This window comes from Antrostomus carolinensis, unplaced genomic scaffold (assembly GCF_000700745.2).
Source record: "Antrostomus carolinensis isolate BGI_N321 unplaced genomic scaffold, ASM70074v2 scaffold26891, whole genome shotgun sequence".
NCBI classification, from domain to species: domain Eukaryota; kingdom Metazoa; phylum Chordata; class Aves; order Caprimulgiformes; family Caprimulgidae; genus Antrostomus; species Antrostomus carolinensis.
Genome location: NW_010295386.1, coordinates 71821 through 89612, shown reverse-complemented (window position 1 = coordinate 89612; position 17792 = coordinate 71821). Strand labels below are relative to the sequence as shown.

General features: G+C 39.3%; 1 protein-coding gene across 1 annotated transcript in view; it reads right to left on the bottom strand.

Annotated features, from left to right (window-relative positions):
- Nucleotides 1-854: 854 nt before the first annotated feature.
- WWC2 (WW and C2 domain containing 2) overlaps nt 855-17792 on the bottom strand; it is a gene marked incomplete at its 5' end in the record, with an annotated part of 56820 nt that continues 39882 nt past the window's right edge. Inside the window, 10 exons of the mRNA XM_010177974.2 lie at nt 855-1115; nt 2206-2298; nt 4805-4969; nt 6898-7090; nt 8353-8468; nt 9265-9420; nt 11040-11232; nt 14395-14481; nt 14565-14645; nt 16901-17024. Coding sequence (XP_010176276.2) covers nt 867-1115; nt 2206-2298; nt 4805-4969; nt 6898-7090; nt 8353-8468; nt 9265-9420; nt 11040-11232; nt 14395-14481; nt 14565-14645; nt 16901-17024 — 1457 coding nt within the window. The remainder of the gene's footprint in view (nt 1116-2205; nt 2299-4804; nt 4970-6897; nt 7091-8352; nt 8469-9264; nt 9421-11039; nt 11233-14394; nt 14482-14564; nt 14646-16900; nt 17025-17792) is intronic.

Below are 17792 nucleotides of genomic sequence, written 5' to 3'. Positions count from 1 at the left end.
GTTTTGTCCAGTTAGGTTCCAAATATCTCCAACTGTGGAGGCTGGGCTTTTTTCCTGCTCTAACAACCTCTCCAGGCCCCTATTCCAGTGTACGATCACCCTCACAATTTATAAAAAGAAACAACTTCCCCAAAACAAAAACCCCACAACATCCAACTTTTTCATGTATCTTGTCAGAATTTTCCATATTCCAACTTGTCACTGCCAACTCACTTCTTCTATCCTGTTTCTTGTCTTTCATCCACATGAGGGCATCCCATCTTACCTTAGAGCAGTTTAGAGACAGTATCTGTATACTTTATTGTTTTAGAGATCATCATACGGAGAAGAGAATTTGGCTTTCCTTTGTCAAAACTAGAACGTCCTGCACAGGGAAATAAGCCAGAGTGGCAGTACTGCCTTTCCCACATGCCCTTTCCACTGTAAGTAACGGTCGTTGCCTCTCTGTACCTGTTACAAGGCTACAAGCTCTGTGCAGACTGCAAATCAGCTGACACTGAAGGGCAAAAACCATGCATGTCTGTAGAAGTACAGCTGGGACATGAGAATTAGAAATTAACTTTTAAGAAGAAGGCTTTACTATTTTACTACATCAAGCACAACTATTACTCCAAATAACAGAGTTTCTACTCTGAATTACTAAAGTATTTAGAGGGCACTAGAGAAATACTACCTCAAATTCTAGGTTTAAATTCTGTAGTATTGACTAATAAAGAAATATTGTTTACAGTATGTAATTCAGAGGTATAATTAGTCAAATGTCAGCTTCTGTAAAAACCTTTAACATGATAGACCAAATTCTTTAAGGAGTTTAGGGGAAAGGTAGGGGCATATGTGTATTTATTCACACAGTATCTGTATGCTGCTCATACCTGCTTTTCAGCTTGTTTCAAGAGTTTCTGGAATCGTTCATCCTCTAGCACACACAGGGGAAGGTCTGTCTCTCCTCTACTTTTCATTTCCTCAAGTTTTTGTTTAAGATCCCGCAAGGCCCGAAGCTCATCATTCAGACGATTCTGTCTTGTGCGTGATGCCTGGAGGTCCAGCTCCAAGTCAAGGGAAGTGCGTACGGGGCACTCTTGCATAGCTCTTCGCATGACTGGTTGACAAACAGGCTGAATCATTTAGGAGACAGAACAATAAAAATTAGTATTTAGAGAGGCTAGTGTAGGGTTTGACATAAAACAGTCAGAAAAGCTCTATTTTTTGATTTTTCTTTAGCAGAAAGCTGCTATAATGAGATCCAAGTCTATAAATTAATCTATTATGGAATTTTTCTTCAGTCGCTAGCTAAAAATAAGTGCAAAAGGTTCTGCAGTCAGGTATACCGTTATATATTTACAGGTTAAAACCAAAAAAGCCCATTCTGATCCGCAGGACGACACAAGCCAGGAGACCAAAACTACACTGACTTCCCCACAGATTTAAACTACATTTTTTATCAAAATTTGGTTTTTCAAGGCCTAGGCAAACATGTAATGTTATGAATTCTGTAAACATGCGTTTCTTTAGTGTATTTCACATTTATTTTATGTCCTTTCACAGTGACTTCGCATGAATAAGGCAGGAGAAGCCATCCCAGACTATTCAGTATTTCTTTCTTATGCCCAATATAATCCTACTACCTGGTAACAGAACCTGGTAACTACCTGGTACCCTTCCACTGAAGTGGTTTTTAGTTACGATCAAGATTAAAATATATCTCAACTTACGTAAGAATGAACTCCATGCAAGAGAAATACAGTCTTACTCTCTTGTCCTTCAATCATTTTGCTAAAATGCTCTTGGAGAAGAGTAAACCCACTTTAAAAGGACACCTGAATCCTTGGAATTTCCACCCAAATTTGCTCAAGAAGTATGTTGCTGGTATTGACTTTTGTGCGGTGTAAGCCACCTTGAGTCACTCGGTATATTTGGGTTTTTTAGCGGTAACAAGCTAACGTTCAACAGTAAATGCCACGCTGCTGGGCACCAGTGTCCCGCTGCTGGCTTCTCAGCCACAACTAGAACAATATAAGCTTTGGTGGCGGGGGAAGATGCAGGACTGAGACCTCTGTGTTGAGATTGCAACCTGAAACTACAGGACTCCGTGTGGAACTTGCATCACTTTTGCCGAAATACTTGAAATAAAGCGTATGGTTTGTTTCCTGCTCCTGCTTGCTCCGTACTTTGTTTTAAGCCACGTCCAGGTAATAGAGCACGTACCCGTTTAACTCTCAGGCTCCGCCGTTCTGTGGCATTTCTCACAAAGAGAGACTTTTTGGCTAACGTTGAGCTGTCGCTGTCACTTCGATTCAACTGTCAAAACATACAGAACAAAGAGAGATATCAAGCATCTTCACATGCAAATGCATTTGTATTGATATAACCAGTCAGAAAAGCTCAGTGTTGATGTACAGATAGGTCTTTCTTAGTGAAAAAAAATATTTCAACCAGAGCAAGTGTCTACTCTAAAATTATATTCCTAAACCAAGACAACCATTGATCTTACTGAATGACTCTTTAGGAATGCAAGGAAGGTAACTACAGTTATTAAGTACTGCCAAATCACTGTCTGGCTTTTATACAATCTACAGTCATAAACTATGGATTTCATTTACCTGGGGCAGGCCTTTAACAAATTTACTATAAGGAAGGTAAATTAATGTAGACATGCACCTGTCCAACAAACAGTATTTTTGCATTATTATTATTATTTGTAACAAGTAGAGGTGTGCCTGCAGCTTCCTTCAGAAACACTTCCTGCTCCTCAAAAATATGCACCACAGCTTTGCAGTAGTTTCTTCTTAATTATAGCACTAGTTCCACGTACACCAGCGTGGACTGATTGTTAGGTGCATCAGCATACGTGGCGGTAACCTTCAGAGAAATCAGAAGCATCTATCTGCAGGATATTTATTTCACCTCTTCAGAAAAGGACAGACAAAAAGAATCATCCTGCTGACATTTCAATAACCAACACCGGAGCCCTAAAGCCCTAAAGTCCACAGGACTGACTGGGAGCTGGGGGTGAGAAATACAACCTCTTGCAACATGAATACACCTCGAGAGACAAATCTGTGCTTTTAGGGTGGAGCCGCTACCAGGCGCTCACCCCTGCGCAGGCACAGGTGGCTGGCTAGCATCACTCATGTTCTCTAAGCGCTTTTCAAGGAGTATTTTCAAAAGCACCAACAGACTTCGGGTCTGTCCTGTAGGCCTGAAAAATCTTTGTGTTTGCTGTAACATCATATGAGATTAGGTGCTTTCTTAAAGCTAGGCCACCTCAAGAGAGCAGGTGGCAGTTAGCCAGAGCGTATCCAACAGACGCTTTCCTCTAGGATAGCACCACCAAGCAAGCGAGGCTGGATGTGCTTGTGGTGCAAGCTGGGGACTAGGACTGAGGAGACTCGAGTTGTGCAGCCCTATCCGTGGACACAGATGCAGTTACAGTGCCCACTCCTGAGCCCCAGCAGTGGATTACAAGCATTTCTGAAGCTGTAAAAGATTAATCTGTGCAAACACGGGTTTTTCTTCAGCTACTTTGCTTCCAGGCAATACTGTACACAGTAAGAAAGTGAATGGTTTATTCAAGGTATGTTTTTTTTAGATTCTGGCTTCTGGCTGCAGCAATGTAGCAATTTTCAAAGCTACAAAAGCCCAATACTTTTCCAGATGTAAAAACCTCAGGAGTTTATACTAACTAAACTATCAGAGCAACTAGTGTTACTTCCTGTTAAAGACTTCCACAGGCAGTAAGCTAAGGCTTTATTTTTTTGCCAATACAACAAATTTCCAGTGTACAGGAATTAAGATGAAGGCTAGGTTCTGAATTGAGCCAATAATCTGTCCAAATTATGTAAATTATGTTATTATACAAAATGATCTGCTGTGTTTCATTCTGGAGGGCATATGGAATAATTATTTAAGTATGTAGATACTGTCTTTTTTTTTTTTTAAGCTAACAATAGTCCCAGAGAAGTGATCAACCTTAATGTTCCCAAATGATTAAGGCAACCACCTCTAACTGAACTGGAGAAGAATTAAAGCATATGTATTTTTTAAATAAAGTTATCCTTGTATAAATAACCTGTAGAAACCAAAGTTCAAAAATAAACTGCCTTTTCTAGATGCCTGTAATTAAAATCTATAGAGCTGGTAATCCATGCTTAAATCTTTAAACACATAATTTGCACAGTTAGTTCAGCAGCAACAGGGCTGAGAATTTAAATCTTTTCCCCCCATGCTACCATAGATCTAGAGAGACAGAAGAACTTTGTTACCACAGCCATGTTTAAAACTCAGCCCCTAGGCAGCGCTCACACATCTTTCAAAGATGTAATTACAGCAGGATTTGGGTTGCCAGGGTTTAAAACCAGTTGAGATACAAAGTGGGATTTTAAATGATGACTGAGCTCCCTTGCACTGTTACCCTTAAATGGTGACATTATTACAACACGGTAACGCAATGGGAGTTTTCAGTGAACTCTGTTCTGCATTTTAACAAATTATTTTGCTGTGCAAGAGCTGTAGTTGCTGACGTGCAGTGAAACACACTTTTTGCAGACGGCCAGCACAGGAATCTGTGTTACTTCTCTCCAGGGGGATGTATTTTTGCCCTAGAGTAAAGGTGTATGCAACTCTGCTGAAAGTCAGCTCTACTGTGCATCAGGTTAGCTAGGGAAGAAAGGACCTGGAGAAAGCACAGGCTCTGCCTCTTGCAGGGAAAATTGGTACATGACTCACTGTCATTAATGCATCATTCCCAAGAAGTTAAATGACTCTTTAGTTAATAGCTCTTCATTCCAAGTGTTTTTCCTCTTACCCTACAGATGTATTGGTTCCGCTCGCCTGGAGAGAAGGTTTGCGAGCGCACTATCATGCTGTTCCTGACAAAAGGACGCTGTCTTGAGCTCCAGCTGGCTCTGTCCTTGGGTCGGACTGTCGCGTTCTCATTAACCGACTCCTCAGTGTTAGTCTCTTTATCAACCTATGAAATGGAGTTTAGATTATAAGAACTACTACATCCAGACACACACCACTACATTGTTTTTGTGCTTTTGGATTTTACAAGCATTCTTGTTACTTTGCACTGGATGGGAAAAGATCAGCAGCAAAAAACATCTTGCACATACAGAGAAGCTAGGCTAAGTACAGAAACACAACATTCCCAAAATGCTTAACAGTGTGTGCAGAGTCTTTGGAGATACTCTTTGTATCCACTAGAAAACCACAGCTTTTGCCTTTGCTGCCCTGCAGATGGTGTGATGCAACCACGGCACAACAAATGTTTGGCTTTGCCATTTGCAGGCATTATTATTATTGCGCATCTCTATTTTGTTCTTCCTTTGCAGAACAGCAAGGTTCTGCCATGCTAGAGATGGCGCCTGTGCACACTGAAAGGGGCAGCTAGGGAAGTCACATCATCCAGGTTGTTCCAGAGCTACTATTGTATGTCCCCCAAACCCCAGCAGTGCGGCTGCTTTATGGCAACCTGCAGAGCTGCACCAGCCTTGAGAACGCAGGGCACAGACCCTGCTAGCTGCTGTCCCTCAGAAGGGCCTGCTGCCTACTACAGTTGCCCCACACGTGCCCCAGGCAGCCTCAGGTGCCAACATCCCCGTAGGCAGCACAGCCTGTGCTTACACGCAGCAATCATCTTGGCCAGTGGGCTAGAACAAGCACCGCAGCAGCTGGCACATCTGATGTTCCTGATGCGTGCTGGGGCATTTTCTTCAACTCAGGTAATTTAATGAGGTTCATGGTTTTCAACATGCAGGTGATAAATACAACGACCTACATCGCACAACTGCGACCCTGAGAGGATCTGGCACATGAAGATCTATACTGTGGCTGCTCTACAAGGTCTGCTGTGTCTTTCACTCGGTGTCCAGGTCCATCCAGCTGGGGCCTAGCAAAACACTCGTGTGCGTGCCTAACCTTCAGACGTTGTCCTTGATGCCTCCCCTTGCCGAGTTAGGGCTTTGATCTATATTTGCTTGCTACCCAGCAGACTGTCAGTCCTTTTAATACCATGGCATTAGCTCATTTGGCATCTTGCCACATTAATTGGAAGTTAATTACAGTTTCCAACAAGTCCACTGAGGTGTTGAACTTATATTGTCACAAACTTGAAGGAATGAGATGCCATTCTTTGCCTTTTTACCTCTGCTATTTTACAGAACCTGTGGGTTTAACACATGGAACAGTGTTGTCATTAAGATGCAGAAAGGTGTTCTAAAAATTTTATTTCTAGAGTATGTGCTACCACATCAGGGATATGTTTACTAAAAATTTACAAAGTGCTTTCAGAAGGGTGGAATATAATTTAAAATGAAGAGTTAACAAGAACATGGAATTAGAATTTACGTGCAGTGTGCAGGTAGTTCAATAGTACAGAGTTTCATACATATTTTGGAATTTTCTATTCATTAATCTTTCCTCCTCTGCTAAGTCAGTTTTTGTATTTCACAACCTAAAATAAAGGGAAGAAACAAGGAAATCCCCTCATTGATTTAAGGATCTTGACCCCTCTTCTATCCTTCCTCCTATTTATCAGATTAATCGGAAAAAACCAAACAAAATGAAACAGATATGCAGAAATATTTTAAATATGCACAAGTTGTGGTCACTGAACTGTGCTTATATTTTCCCTATGCAACAAAAAAGTGAAGACAGACATTTTTAGTTAATTATCTTTGACTTAGAAGTTCTGCCTAGCATGTCTGTTAAATGCCTTCTTCATAGTTCAGAAGTGACCACACAGGTTTTTTTAAAAGTACACGCTGACAAGTGCTACAGCAAAGGCCACATCAAATAGTAAATGCTCAGATGCAGCAGACTTCTGCGTTAACTGCTTAGAAACAGATCTTCAGACACAGTAAGATACCGTAGGAACGTGCAGTTTAAGATATTCACCAGTGTTAGTATTACAGCAGCTTCCTGGCTCTCATGGGCCTCATCACTGTTCTCTCTGTCCTTGTCTTCATTTGTTTCTGGTGCGTCAATGAGTAACCTCATGTCATCAGTCAAGTTGCCTTCTACTGCCAGCTTAATGCCACCTTCCTCTTCATCCACAATTTCATCAGAGGCTTCTGTGAGCATTTCTAACCTGAATGAACAGAAGTAGCCCAGGCTTATTCTCAAACTGAAAAAGCCCACCAGAGAAAGGTATCAGAAGGCCTAGGCTTTCACTCGTGTATAATGTATGCGTTTTCCTGACAAGGAAAACAAGAGTATCACCCAAATGATTCCATTATGTTCATGTGAAGGCACATTTCATTACATGCTCCAATAAAACCCAGCAAGCTCTACTACAGTTCACCTTCAAGATCATGAGGACAACACTGCACTACTCTCAATAGCTGTATGCTGATAACACTGAAGGACTCTGATTGCAATAAATTAATAAAACAAATGAATGAGTCTCCCCTTCCCCCACAATACAGCATGTATTTATTTCTACAATGCAGCTAAGAAATTGCACAGGAACAGATAGTCAACATAGCAGTTTGGCAAGAAATCCGTTTCTTAGGAAAGCTCACAACTTCAAGAAGACCACCATAAATGAAAGCACACACAGAGATTTGGCAGACAGCAGCTCTCTCTTCAAAACCTCTTAGTTGCTTATTATAATTAAGACAACTAATATTTGATCTGAGACATTCCAGTACACCTCCAGCAGCTTAGGCTCCCCAAGTGGTTTCACAGGAAGATGTAAGCGGAATAGGGCAGCATCAGCAGTAGGAGTTAATAGAGAAGCCAAGACACTGTAAACCTAAAAGAAGGTGAATGAATTGACCACACAAGAGAATGAGACATTACCCCAATTCCAGTGGTGGTAAGAGACTGCAACAGGTTGCCCAGAGAAGTTGTGGATGCCCTCTCCCCTGGAGGAAATGGCCTCAAGTTGCGGCAGGGAGGTTTAGATTGGACATTAGGAAAAATATCCTTACTGAAAGGGTTGTCAGGGCTGCCCAGGGAAGTAGTTGAGTCACCATCCCTGGAGGTATTTAAAAGATGGGTAGATGTGGTGCTCAGGGACATGGTTCAGTTGTGGACTTGGCAGTGTTAGGTTTACAGTTGTGCTTGATGATCTTAAAATTCTTTTCCAACCAAAATGATTCTGTGATTCCATGATTCTGTGTTCAAGGTCAGGGTTGATGGGACTTTGAACAACCTTACCTAATGGAAGTTGTCCCTGCCCATGGCAGGGGAGCTGGACAAGATAATCTTTAAAGGTCCCTTCCAACCCAAGCCACTCTATGATTCCGTGATCTCCTCTCAAAGTACAGCCCTTTCATTTGCCTAAGAATAGGAAGAATGAGCAGAATCATTCAGGCATGAATAGTGAGGGAGGAAAAGTGGCTTTACCAGTCTTCCTCAGAGCCCCTCTGCTCCTGTTCCTCTTCCTCCTCCTCTTCAGCCAGCTCTTGTTCTACTGCTTCCAGCTCAGCAGATGTCCTCTCCAGCAGAGCTGACACAGCATCCTGCTTACAAGAAAACAGAAGATGAAACCAGAACTGAGTGATAAATGACACGAGTAAAAAAAATGACAACTCTTGCAAGAGCTGCACTACCCTGCTGCTCCCTGACACCAGCAAAAACATGACTGGGATCACGCGTATGACGAGTTTGAATTGTCAGTGTGTAGCACATCAACTGATTGTGTTTATACAGAGTAAATCTCAATCAAAAATAATTGTTTGCAAAATGATAATGCGATCAAAATGCTCCTGTCATCCTTTAACGTCTCATCTTTCCTTCCCTCTCATACTTGTAATATCCCTAGATAAAAAAAGGTTGTTCTTAAAATTTACCTTCTTTAACCTAGTTCTCACAGAGGTGTTAAAGCAGAAAAGCTTATTCAGCCAGAGAAATTAGTATGTGTTTCGCATAAACAGCATTTTCAGTGCAATGGCTTTAAGTATGCCAATTCAAATAATAAATAGCAATTTTGAATGTGTGCATAACAAAATCCAGGGAAAACTTAAGGAAGCTCTTCAGTAATATTCCTTTTAAAGTGAAACCCAGTTGAAGTGTTTCAAATTGGAGTGTATCCCAGTAAGAAGCATCAGCCCTATCCCACACTTGCTAACAAGTCTGAAAGTCACATAGGACCTACTCACACACAAAGTCACTATAGACAAAAGTTCCTGCCAGACAACAGGGCCTTGGACCTTCAGGGGAGGACAATTCACATATTCAATAACCACAGTGCAACAGCACAATTAGAGCCTATGGCTTTTTTCTTGCTATTACAGTAAGAGCCAACACACTGCTCACCAAGTCCAATGACTCTGATGACTGCTTGCTTAACAGAAACACGGATTCTTCCTTGGGTTTTTTGTCAGGAATTTGCTTGCAAGGCAACAGGTTGTACAACAGAGTACAAGTCTCATCAGAAAATGATAAATCTGCCAGACTGATGTGAGTCCCAGCCTGCACAAAGTAAGAAAAGGGAAGAAAATTGTTTAACTTTGAAGGTTTTTTTTCTTGCAGGACAGCTGAAAAGAAATTCTACAGTATTTATCATGTAAAACAGACAGCACAGATTTGACATGAATCTTAATTCCCTTTTTAACTGTACAACTTTATTTTCCTCCACTTCTAGTTAAAATAAACAAATAGAAGTACATGGAAAGGTCCTTCATATTGCCCATTCTGCCTCCTTTTATTTCAGTCTGCAGACTTTCTCCCCACATGTGCACACACAAACCCCTCTATATCACTGTAATGCACACGTCTGCTTCTTTTAGCATTCAGTAATGAAATACAGTGTCAATGAAACCTGCAGCATCAACTCATGGAGCAGAAAGTTGCAGTCAGTTTTTCAGTTGATCCACCACAAAAATCATCAATACAGCAAACAGTAACGGATGACCTTGTTTGCTCTAACCAGGGAAGAAGCAGATGAAAAGACAGTAAAAGAGATTAAGAAACCCTTTCATTTGGACAAGCACTGACATCCACTGAGTTGGCACTCCGGGAAAACTTAGGAAGTACTTGTGTTTGGGCTGTGCCTTGGGAGATTTAAATCCTCTGTTCTTTGGCAAAGCAAATCAACTTCACAGCTACTGGGCTGCATACATAGCTCTTGCCAAGACTCTGGTCATGTTGCCCAGGGCTTTCTGCTGGGGGTAGTACTCCCAACTCTTTATTTTGATCTTGTGATTAATCCTTATGTCTTTGGTGGGGGGGGTTGTTGTTGTTGGGTTTTCTTCTTCACGTTTGTATCCTTTTTTCTGTTGCATTTTTTTTCTGCTGCTCTTCCCTTACCTGAGAGAAAACTTCTTACATACTGAAAAAGGCCACCACATTCCAATCAGACTCCAGCATCTCTTCATTGTGTTGTAACTAAAAATCTTGCTCTGCTAGTAAGTCAGGCTCACGGTGAAAAACTGAACTGAGTTGTACCAGACAATGCAAAAGCAATTTTAAAGTAAATGAAGCATCACTAATTAGGTGATGACCACAATTAACAATAAAATTTCAAAAGTGTCAGTTTCCAATAGGCTGGTCTATGAATGTCATGCCTTTTTATTATTTCTACAGACCATAAAGACTATAAAGGTGGACATCACATAATCTACAACAAGGTGCAAAAATGTAACTTAGTTTGTATCAAATTGTGATATTGGTGGGGTGGGGTTTTTTTGTTTGGTTGGGGTTTTTTGTGTTTTGTTTATTTTTTTAAACATACTGTGGCTCTTATTCAGCTTTTACTTTAATACCTAGTGTCAGAGTAATGTTGCAAGGAAGTTTATGGAATTTTTTTTACATATACAACTGCAAAGATGGAATATCAATCTGTAATTAAAGGATTAAGGTAATGCAGTGTTAGAATTACCAAAACACCTCCTAAAACTTCCATCCTGGATTAGATTCTGTATCAGGAATTTCAGAGAAAGGTAGTATTTTTAAGTACTATATAAACAACCAAGTTATGCTTCAGAGTTTGTCTCCAAGTACTGTGGGATTTTAGCTGCCTTCACCACCAAAGAGAGAGGGGACACCATAAACAAATGCATGCCAAAAGAGCCAGAAATAAAACCATATACCAAGCATTCTTCCCGACGACTTCTACTGACAGCACAAACATCTACTCTCAGCGTCTTCTCCAGCAGTGTTACTTGGGAAATGGCTACTCTGAATATCTCGTTGAATAAAATGGTTTCCACAGCAGGATGAACTTTTGTGCGGAACAGACAGCTGGTATCGGTTGAGGATGGCAGTACCGCTACTCTAATATACCTGCCGGAAACAAAGCACAATCTTTACCCATATTTAAACTAGCATTTGCTGGTGACGCATGATAGAAGTTGAACCCACTGACTGAAGGACTGTTTATCAAGAAAAATGAAACGGCAACAAATCAGAGGTGAAATGGAAAAGAGGTGAAGAAGAAGAGTGAGAAACTCCTCCTGCCCCTTGCACGAACATTTCTCAAAAAGGAACTTCTTCTCCTGGTAAAGTAGTAGCAAGAGATGGCTATTTCTGTCTCTATCCAAATTTATCCTCTGGTTTAGTACTGTGAACACTGAGGATCAATCATGTCACAGATGGGAGGAAACATGATCTTAATGTTAATTAAAAAAAATTAGAAAAATTTGGGTGGATGTAAAAATTAAACTTCTAGAACTACGTGAGCAACACTGAAAAGCAGTGATGTCTTTTGACCTCCAAGGAAACCAGAAAACTAAGGAAAATGAGGAAGAAAATAGCTAGGCCCATAGCTGCTTAAGATCAATTCATAACATATTAAGTGAGACTTAGAAGAATGCATCTTGCAAGCCTCAACTTAAACACTGGGATAACTTGAAATTGTTATGCGGCTGCGTTCTTTTTATAGAACAAATATGAACGGCTATCGTGTGGATAAAGGTAACACTCGGTAACTCGCAGGTCTCACTCTAGTAGTAGCTTGATAGAGGAAGACATTCCTAATGCAATTTGTACATGTTATTTACCTACTGCACAGCTTGTCATACACACAAACAGGCATAGTAAATGTTTTACATCTTTTCTGTGTCAATGCATTAGCCTATTTCTGGTATTGGCTTTAAATATAATTGATATTTATTCTATTCTATTTATTGATAAATAAATTTATATTTATTCTATTCACTGTAGAATAGAATGCAATGAAGCTAGTTAAAGCAAGAAGAAAAAGTGGGCCAAAGAAAATTATTCTGGAAAAACATTGTTCTCCCCAAATTCATAGTACTATTGCTATATTTTCTGGTAATGACTTCATACATACTATTATTATTATTAAAAACTTAGTTTTACATTAATTACACCAAAAGAAATTAAGTCTGTGAGAAATCTGATTTTGCTATTTGAATTTGGGCATAGCCTTTATTCCCCAATTATGCCAAACTTCTTGGGATAAAGAGTAAGATCTAAGTTGTTTGGCTGCCATGTACAGCCTGGATAGCAGGTATCCAGCATTTTGCCAGACCAATCCCAAAGTTAAGTGGTAGTGTAATATAATTCCAGTAATGCTGTTGCTGTTTTTACATACATGTAGGTGAGCAATTTGCCTGGTCTACTGAAAACAGCCATTTTAATAGATTAAGCAATTAAGAAACATTTAGAAGAGAGGTAGGAATAGAAGATAAAGTATATTAAAAGTATGTTTAAAAGGTGGTTCACTGGCACTTTCTTTTAATAACTGTTAGCCAATTTATTGTCATCAGGCCAGAATGAGGAATAGACAGAGAAGTAAAAAAGAAATTGCTCACTGGCTTTGTTTTACAAAAGTACTTCATTTCATTTTAATTAAAAAAGTTAAAAAGTCAACCAATGCCTTGGATTTTGCTGTGACAAACCTATGGCTTCTAAACTGATGAAAAAATGATTCTGTTGCAAATAAGTACATGGCTAGGCTCTACCTACTCTAAATATGAACAGCTTTCACAAACAGTGTGGGAACAGATAATCAGTAAGACCTCACGTAAAATCTATTCCTCTGCACGTAAAGGTTCAATAAAGTACTAATCTAGCCAATTTGATGTTCTAGAAAATACAGTTATAACACAGCAACATTTTCTATACCCAACTGTTATTACTGTATGTATCTGTACAGTATATACCTATATGCACATAAAGGCAAGTGACAGAAAAAGCTGCTATTTGCAAGGTCTCTCCTTTACCCTGTCCTTTCTTCCTCCTTGTTTTGGGTAGCTTGAGTTTTATTAAATCTTTTTAGCAGCAGCAGGTCTGGACTTTTGCACTGAAGATGCTTGATTACTGAATACAACTTCATACTTTAATTCCTAAAAAGATGCCAGCCATGACCTAACTTTATCTTACTGGACATTTTGTTAATGTTCTTTTTATAGTCTACATTAGCTACTTTTCCTCTCAGCTGTGTCAATTTATTCTTCTATAGTTTTTTTTTATATTCTTGTGTGGACTTGTTTTTTTGAAGGTCAGAGAAGGAAAGATGGTAGTAGACAACCATTTGTTATTAAAACCAAACAAAACCAAACAAAAATCCAACAAGCACACGGGCCTGTATCCATATACATCCTTTCTATATTCAGTGGCTTCCTATTCATCTGCCAATCAAATTCAAGGTGATGGGAGACCAGGGGAAGGGAACCAGCAAGAAACTCAAATTTTCCAAGGACTGATTATGTTCTACTCTAATTTTAGTAAGCTTCTCAACAGTTTGAGATAGCTTTCCAGTCTGTAAAAAAAGCTCATTGAAGTATACAAGTGTCCCCAAGGAGCCAAGGCAAGTTGTACTTATTTGTACAGATGAGAGTTTTGGATTAGAATCTCAGTGGTAACATTTTCTTATTCAGGCATTTTTCTTCATTTCCTACATACGGTTTCTGCTGTATCTACTTTCAGACCCTTCCTGTCCAATTCAACACAAGAACTAATTCTTAACAGACTTCCAAGCTCTAGTTGTTAGAGAAGGTGTATCTCAACCTGGCTATGCTTGTCCGCTTGCAATTCAAGTTACCCATTACCTTTAAAAGCTCACTTAAAAGACACATACTATTTTAACATAATTTTACACTAAAATGCCACATAAATGTAAAAAGACAACATTTGGAGCCAAAAGAATGGCCAAATATCCAAATAATTTTTTTTTAGTAACTACAGAATAGCCATTCTGCACTTGCAAAGCTACAGAATGTTTAAAAACACTAAATGAAGTAGCATTTAAAAAAATCCTTTTTGTGCCACTTCAGTGGAACGTGCAAATTTCCTGATAACTTATTTTTCTTGCAACGTTGCTGGAATATATAAAAGCTAAATACTACTACAGTTTGAAAAGTTACATTTATATTTTAGTGCTGTTAAGCAGTAAATCAATCCATTCCTTTGGAGAAATTATACAATTTATTATTATACTCTCATTTTTCAACACTACTGCTCAGTGATTATTTGACTTACACTTTAGAGCCAAGAGGGACAGAAAACGCTGGCAGATTTCTGAGCCGTACTATGATTATCACAAAACTTGAATTGCCGTGGTCGTATCTGTTAAAGAAAGGACAGCGTGAGGGAAGTTTACTACTCGCATTTATGTATGAGCAGAAATACTCCCTTTGCTGGTCACTCACCTGAGTCCTATTTGTACCTGGGCAGCCTCTAGAGTTGTTGCATCATCTTCACTATATACAGTGTCCTCGGTTTCATTTGGTCTAGGGCAAACAGGCGAATACTCAAATGTAGGAAAATTATAGTTAGCTTTCAGCAATAATTAAGGTATGTGTATGCAGAACGTATGTACGTTCTCCATAACAGGCTGATTTAATTAGAGCAGGCACTCCAAATGAGAATTTCAGAGTCTACACAACTGCAATGCCTGTTTTAGGGACAGTTGCTGCCTGAGCAGTTTGACAATTCCAGTAACAAGTGGGAAAGGCCTGAGGCCGGTTACTGAAGCAGACCAGGCAAGAGAAAATACTCATGACATTTTCCTATACGTGCTTAGTGTTTCTTTACCCCCTTGAATACAAAATTGGAAATTCAAGTTTCTAATAAACATCAGACCATATGTAAACTGGATATGAAATACTGCTTTGGAGAATATTTGAGAAGCAGCAGCTCTGTAAAATGAAGAGGTTTCTGTATAAACAAGAAGCATCTTTCCTCTGAGCCTGTTTTCAGAAGCATTCAGAGAACCAAAGGGACTCAAGTCTTGCAGCTGAAGAGCAACTCTAATGTTGAATGGAATTACAGAGAATCCATGTGGCAAAATAATTTTCATTCATTTTCAGGGAGGTTTGACTGAAGATGTGGTATTAATGTGTTTCATTGATTTTTTTAAAACTAGACTGTGGGGATCAGTAAAACAAGATCAAGATAGGAAATGTCAAGATAGGAAATGTGGAGAACGACACAGACATCCTATGCCTTATCAAGACATGACAGCATTATTTTAAGACTCTGCATTTAGAAGTTTATTTTTTTACTCTTCATTTCCTGGCTGATGGCTAATTTGATAAGGTGTATTTATTTCCTCCCCTACCTTAAAGTACTCAGTACAAAGGACTGGTCTATACAGTAGAAATCACTGTACTGTAACTTCAGGAGCACAACTGACAAATTATGAGTTATTCCATACACAGTGTTCATAAATACACTTCTACTAAACAATAGCAACTCATGCAGAGACATCGTTACCTCTTCACTATTTCCTACTCAGTAAGAATTAAGAGTATCCACACCTGGAGCCGTCACAGAATAACTAGTGTCTGTAAATCTCAGTTTGCACAAACAGCAATAATTCCCTTTGTACACAGGCTTAGGGGATGCAGCTGTTGTTGTCTTTTGTCTTTTCATGAGTAAAGACAAGGAGAAGACAGGAATTTGTTCTGGTTTCCAGCTCTCCCACCACTCGTAGCCATTGCAGAGGGCAGCTAAAGACTTGCTCCACAGAACATCCACGGCTTCTGGTACAATGTCTGTTCATTTTCTGCTTATAACTAGAGCAGAGGATAAGTTTTCATCACAGTGGCTCAGAATTGAAACAAAATGGAAAGACTATAATGGTTATTGAAACAAAATACAGAGCCACAGCCACTCAGTCAAGTCAAGGCTGAGTTTTTTAAGAGGTGGGAGTTTATTTCAGCCTGAGATGTTGCATTAGGTCTAACTGAAGACATTGAACAATGTCCACTGATTCAGAATTCAGGGTGAAATATGGGTCTCAATATTCAAAAGGACAAAAAAATTTTAAATGTGAAGAACTTGCCAAAAATGAGGCGGAAAATAAAGATTTTAGTTTCTCTCACAGTTAGCAGCAGTCTTCTGTTATACAGTCTAAACTTCACTGTTCTCACTGCCAGAAATTGGAAAATACTATATAAACTAGTATGAAAACTCCTGTAGAAGTTATGTCTTGCCAAAAAGCAGCAATAGCAAATACATTTCTTGTATCCTGTTCACCACAGTGAAGCACGAATATTAAACTCCCACCTGGATTATTTATATGCATTATAACGGAGGACTTTCTTAACTTTCCTATATTCTCTTTTTTAAAAAAAGAAAATACTCAAGCAAAGTGCTATGCAATCTTAAGATTGCATCTAAACAAAACAAGAAGTAACAAGAGTCACTCTTGGTAGAGCCAACACAGCCACATGGCAGAACCTGTATAGTTTAAATACAGCTTTTCTCCTAGGAAAATTTCTAGCAAGACAAAAAACCAGGATTGGAAGGTGGCATATTGATGCTACTCAACCAAGTTATACAAGCACTCTAATGCAAATTTATTAGCTTAAAAAAGCAATCAAACTTCACTGTTTGGCAAATGTGCCTTCCTTTCAATATGAAAGGACAAAATATTTATATAAAAGGCAAGACTGACAACTGCTTATGCTGGTATTATGTAACTGCTTATAGATATATTTAAATTTTTGGTGGAAAGAGTTGCATTATTTCCCAAACCTACTGTTTCACGGAAGCTTCATATACACCACTATCTCCAGCTACAGACTCATCGGACACGGCAGCAGATACACAAGCTGTTTTCTCCTCAAGCAGGTGATGAGCTGTTTTTCGTGATAAGTCAACACCTACAAGAAGAAAGAAGAATGAAAATTAGTCCAATAGATTAATAGTCAGAAAGAGAGAAGCGCATACCTTAGAAAATTATCAAGTTGAAAGCAGTGACCCTTAACTGAGTATCACAGAGAAGTTTTGTTTCACATCATTAAACATTCTGAGACTGCACTGCTGTTACCACGTATTCTGGCTAAGGATATAACCAAACTGATGAACTTGAAAATGTACAACTACCATTCCTTCTGAGATACAGGCTCCTGTCATCACCCGTATCTGTTGAGCTAGTTACTATCCTTCATTATCTTCATTATTAGCCCCCATTATCCTGATCTTTAAACCTGTATTTGCCGTGTTCACATTCTGCACTGCAGTTACACTTCAGCTACATGCAAAGCTATTACCTACTTTTTATTAAATATTCAGAAATCAGACAGACACCCTCTTCCCGGTGATATATCTGTTAGAAATGAAAAATCCCCTCTGGCTTACTATCATCAAAAACTTTTCATGCTATGGTCTCTTTACTATCAACTACTACTTAGCTTTAATCTCCGACTCTCATTCATACGCTAGTGTCATGCAGTGAAGAAGCAGCATTCACAGAAAGCCACGTTCTGCAGCACAGTAAGTTGAGGGCCTATGCAGTACTTTTATCTGCCGATGGATGAGGATATTGGTATGCGTTATCGTCCCCACTCCAATCATGACTTTACATCTTGTTAAGATGTTTAAAATTTCAGGCTTCAGATTAGACGATTGATTGCTGCATTTGTGCTTTT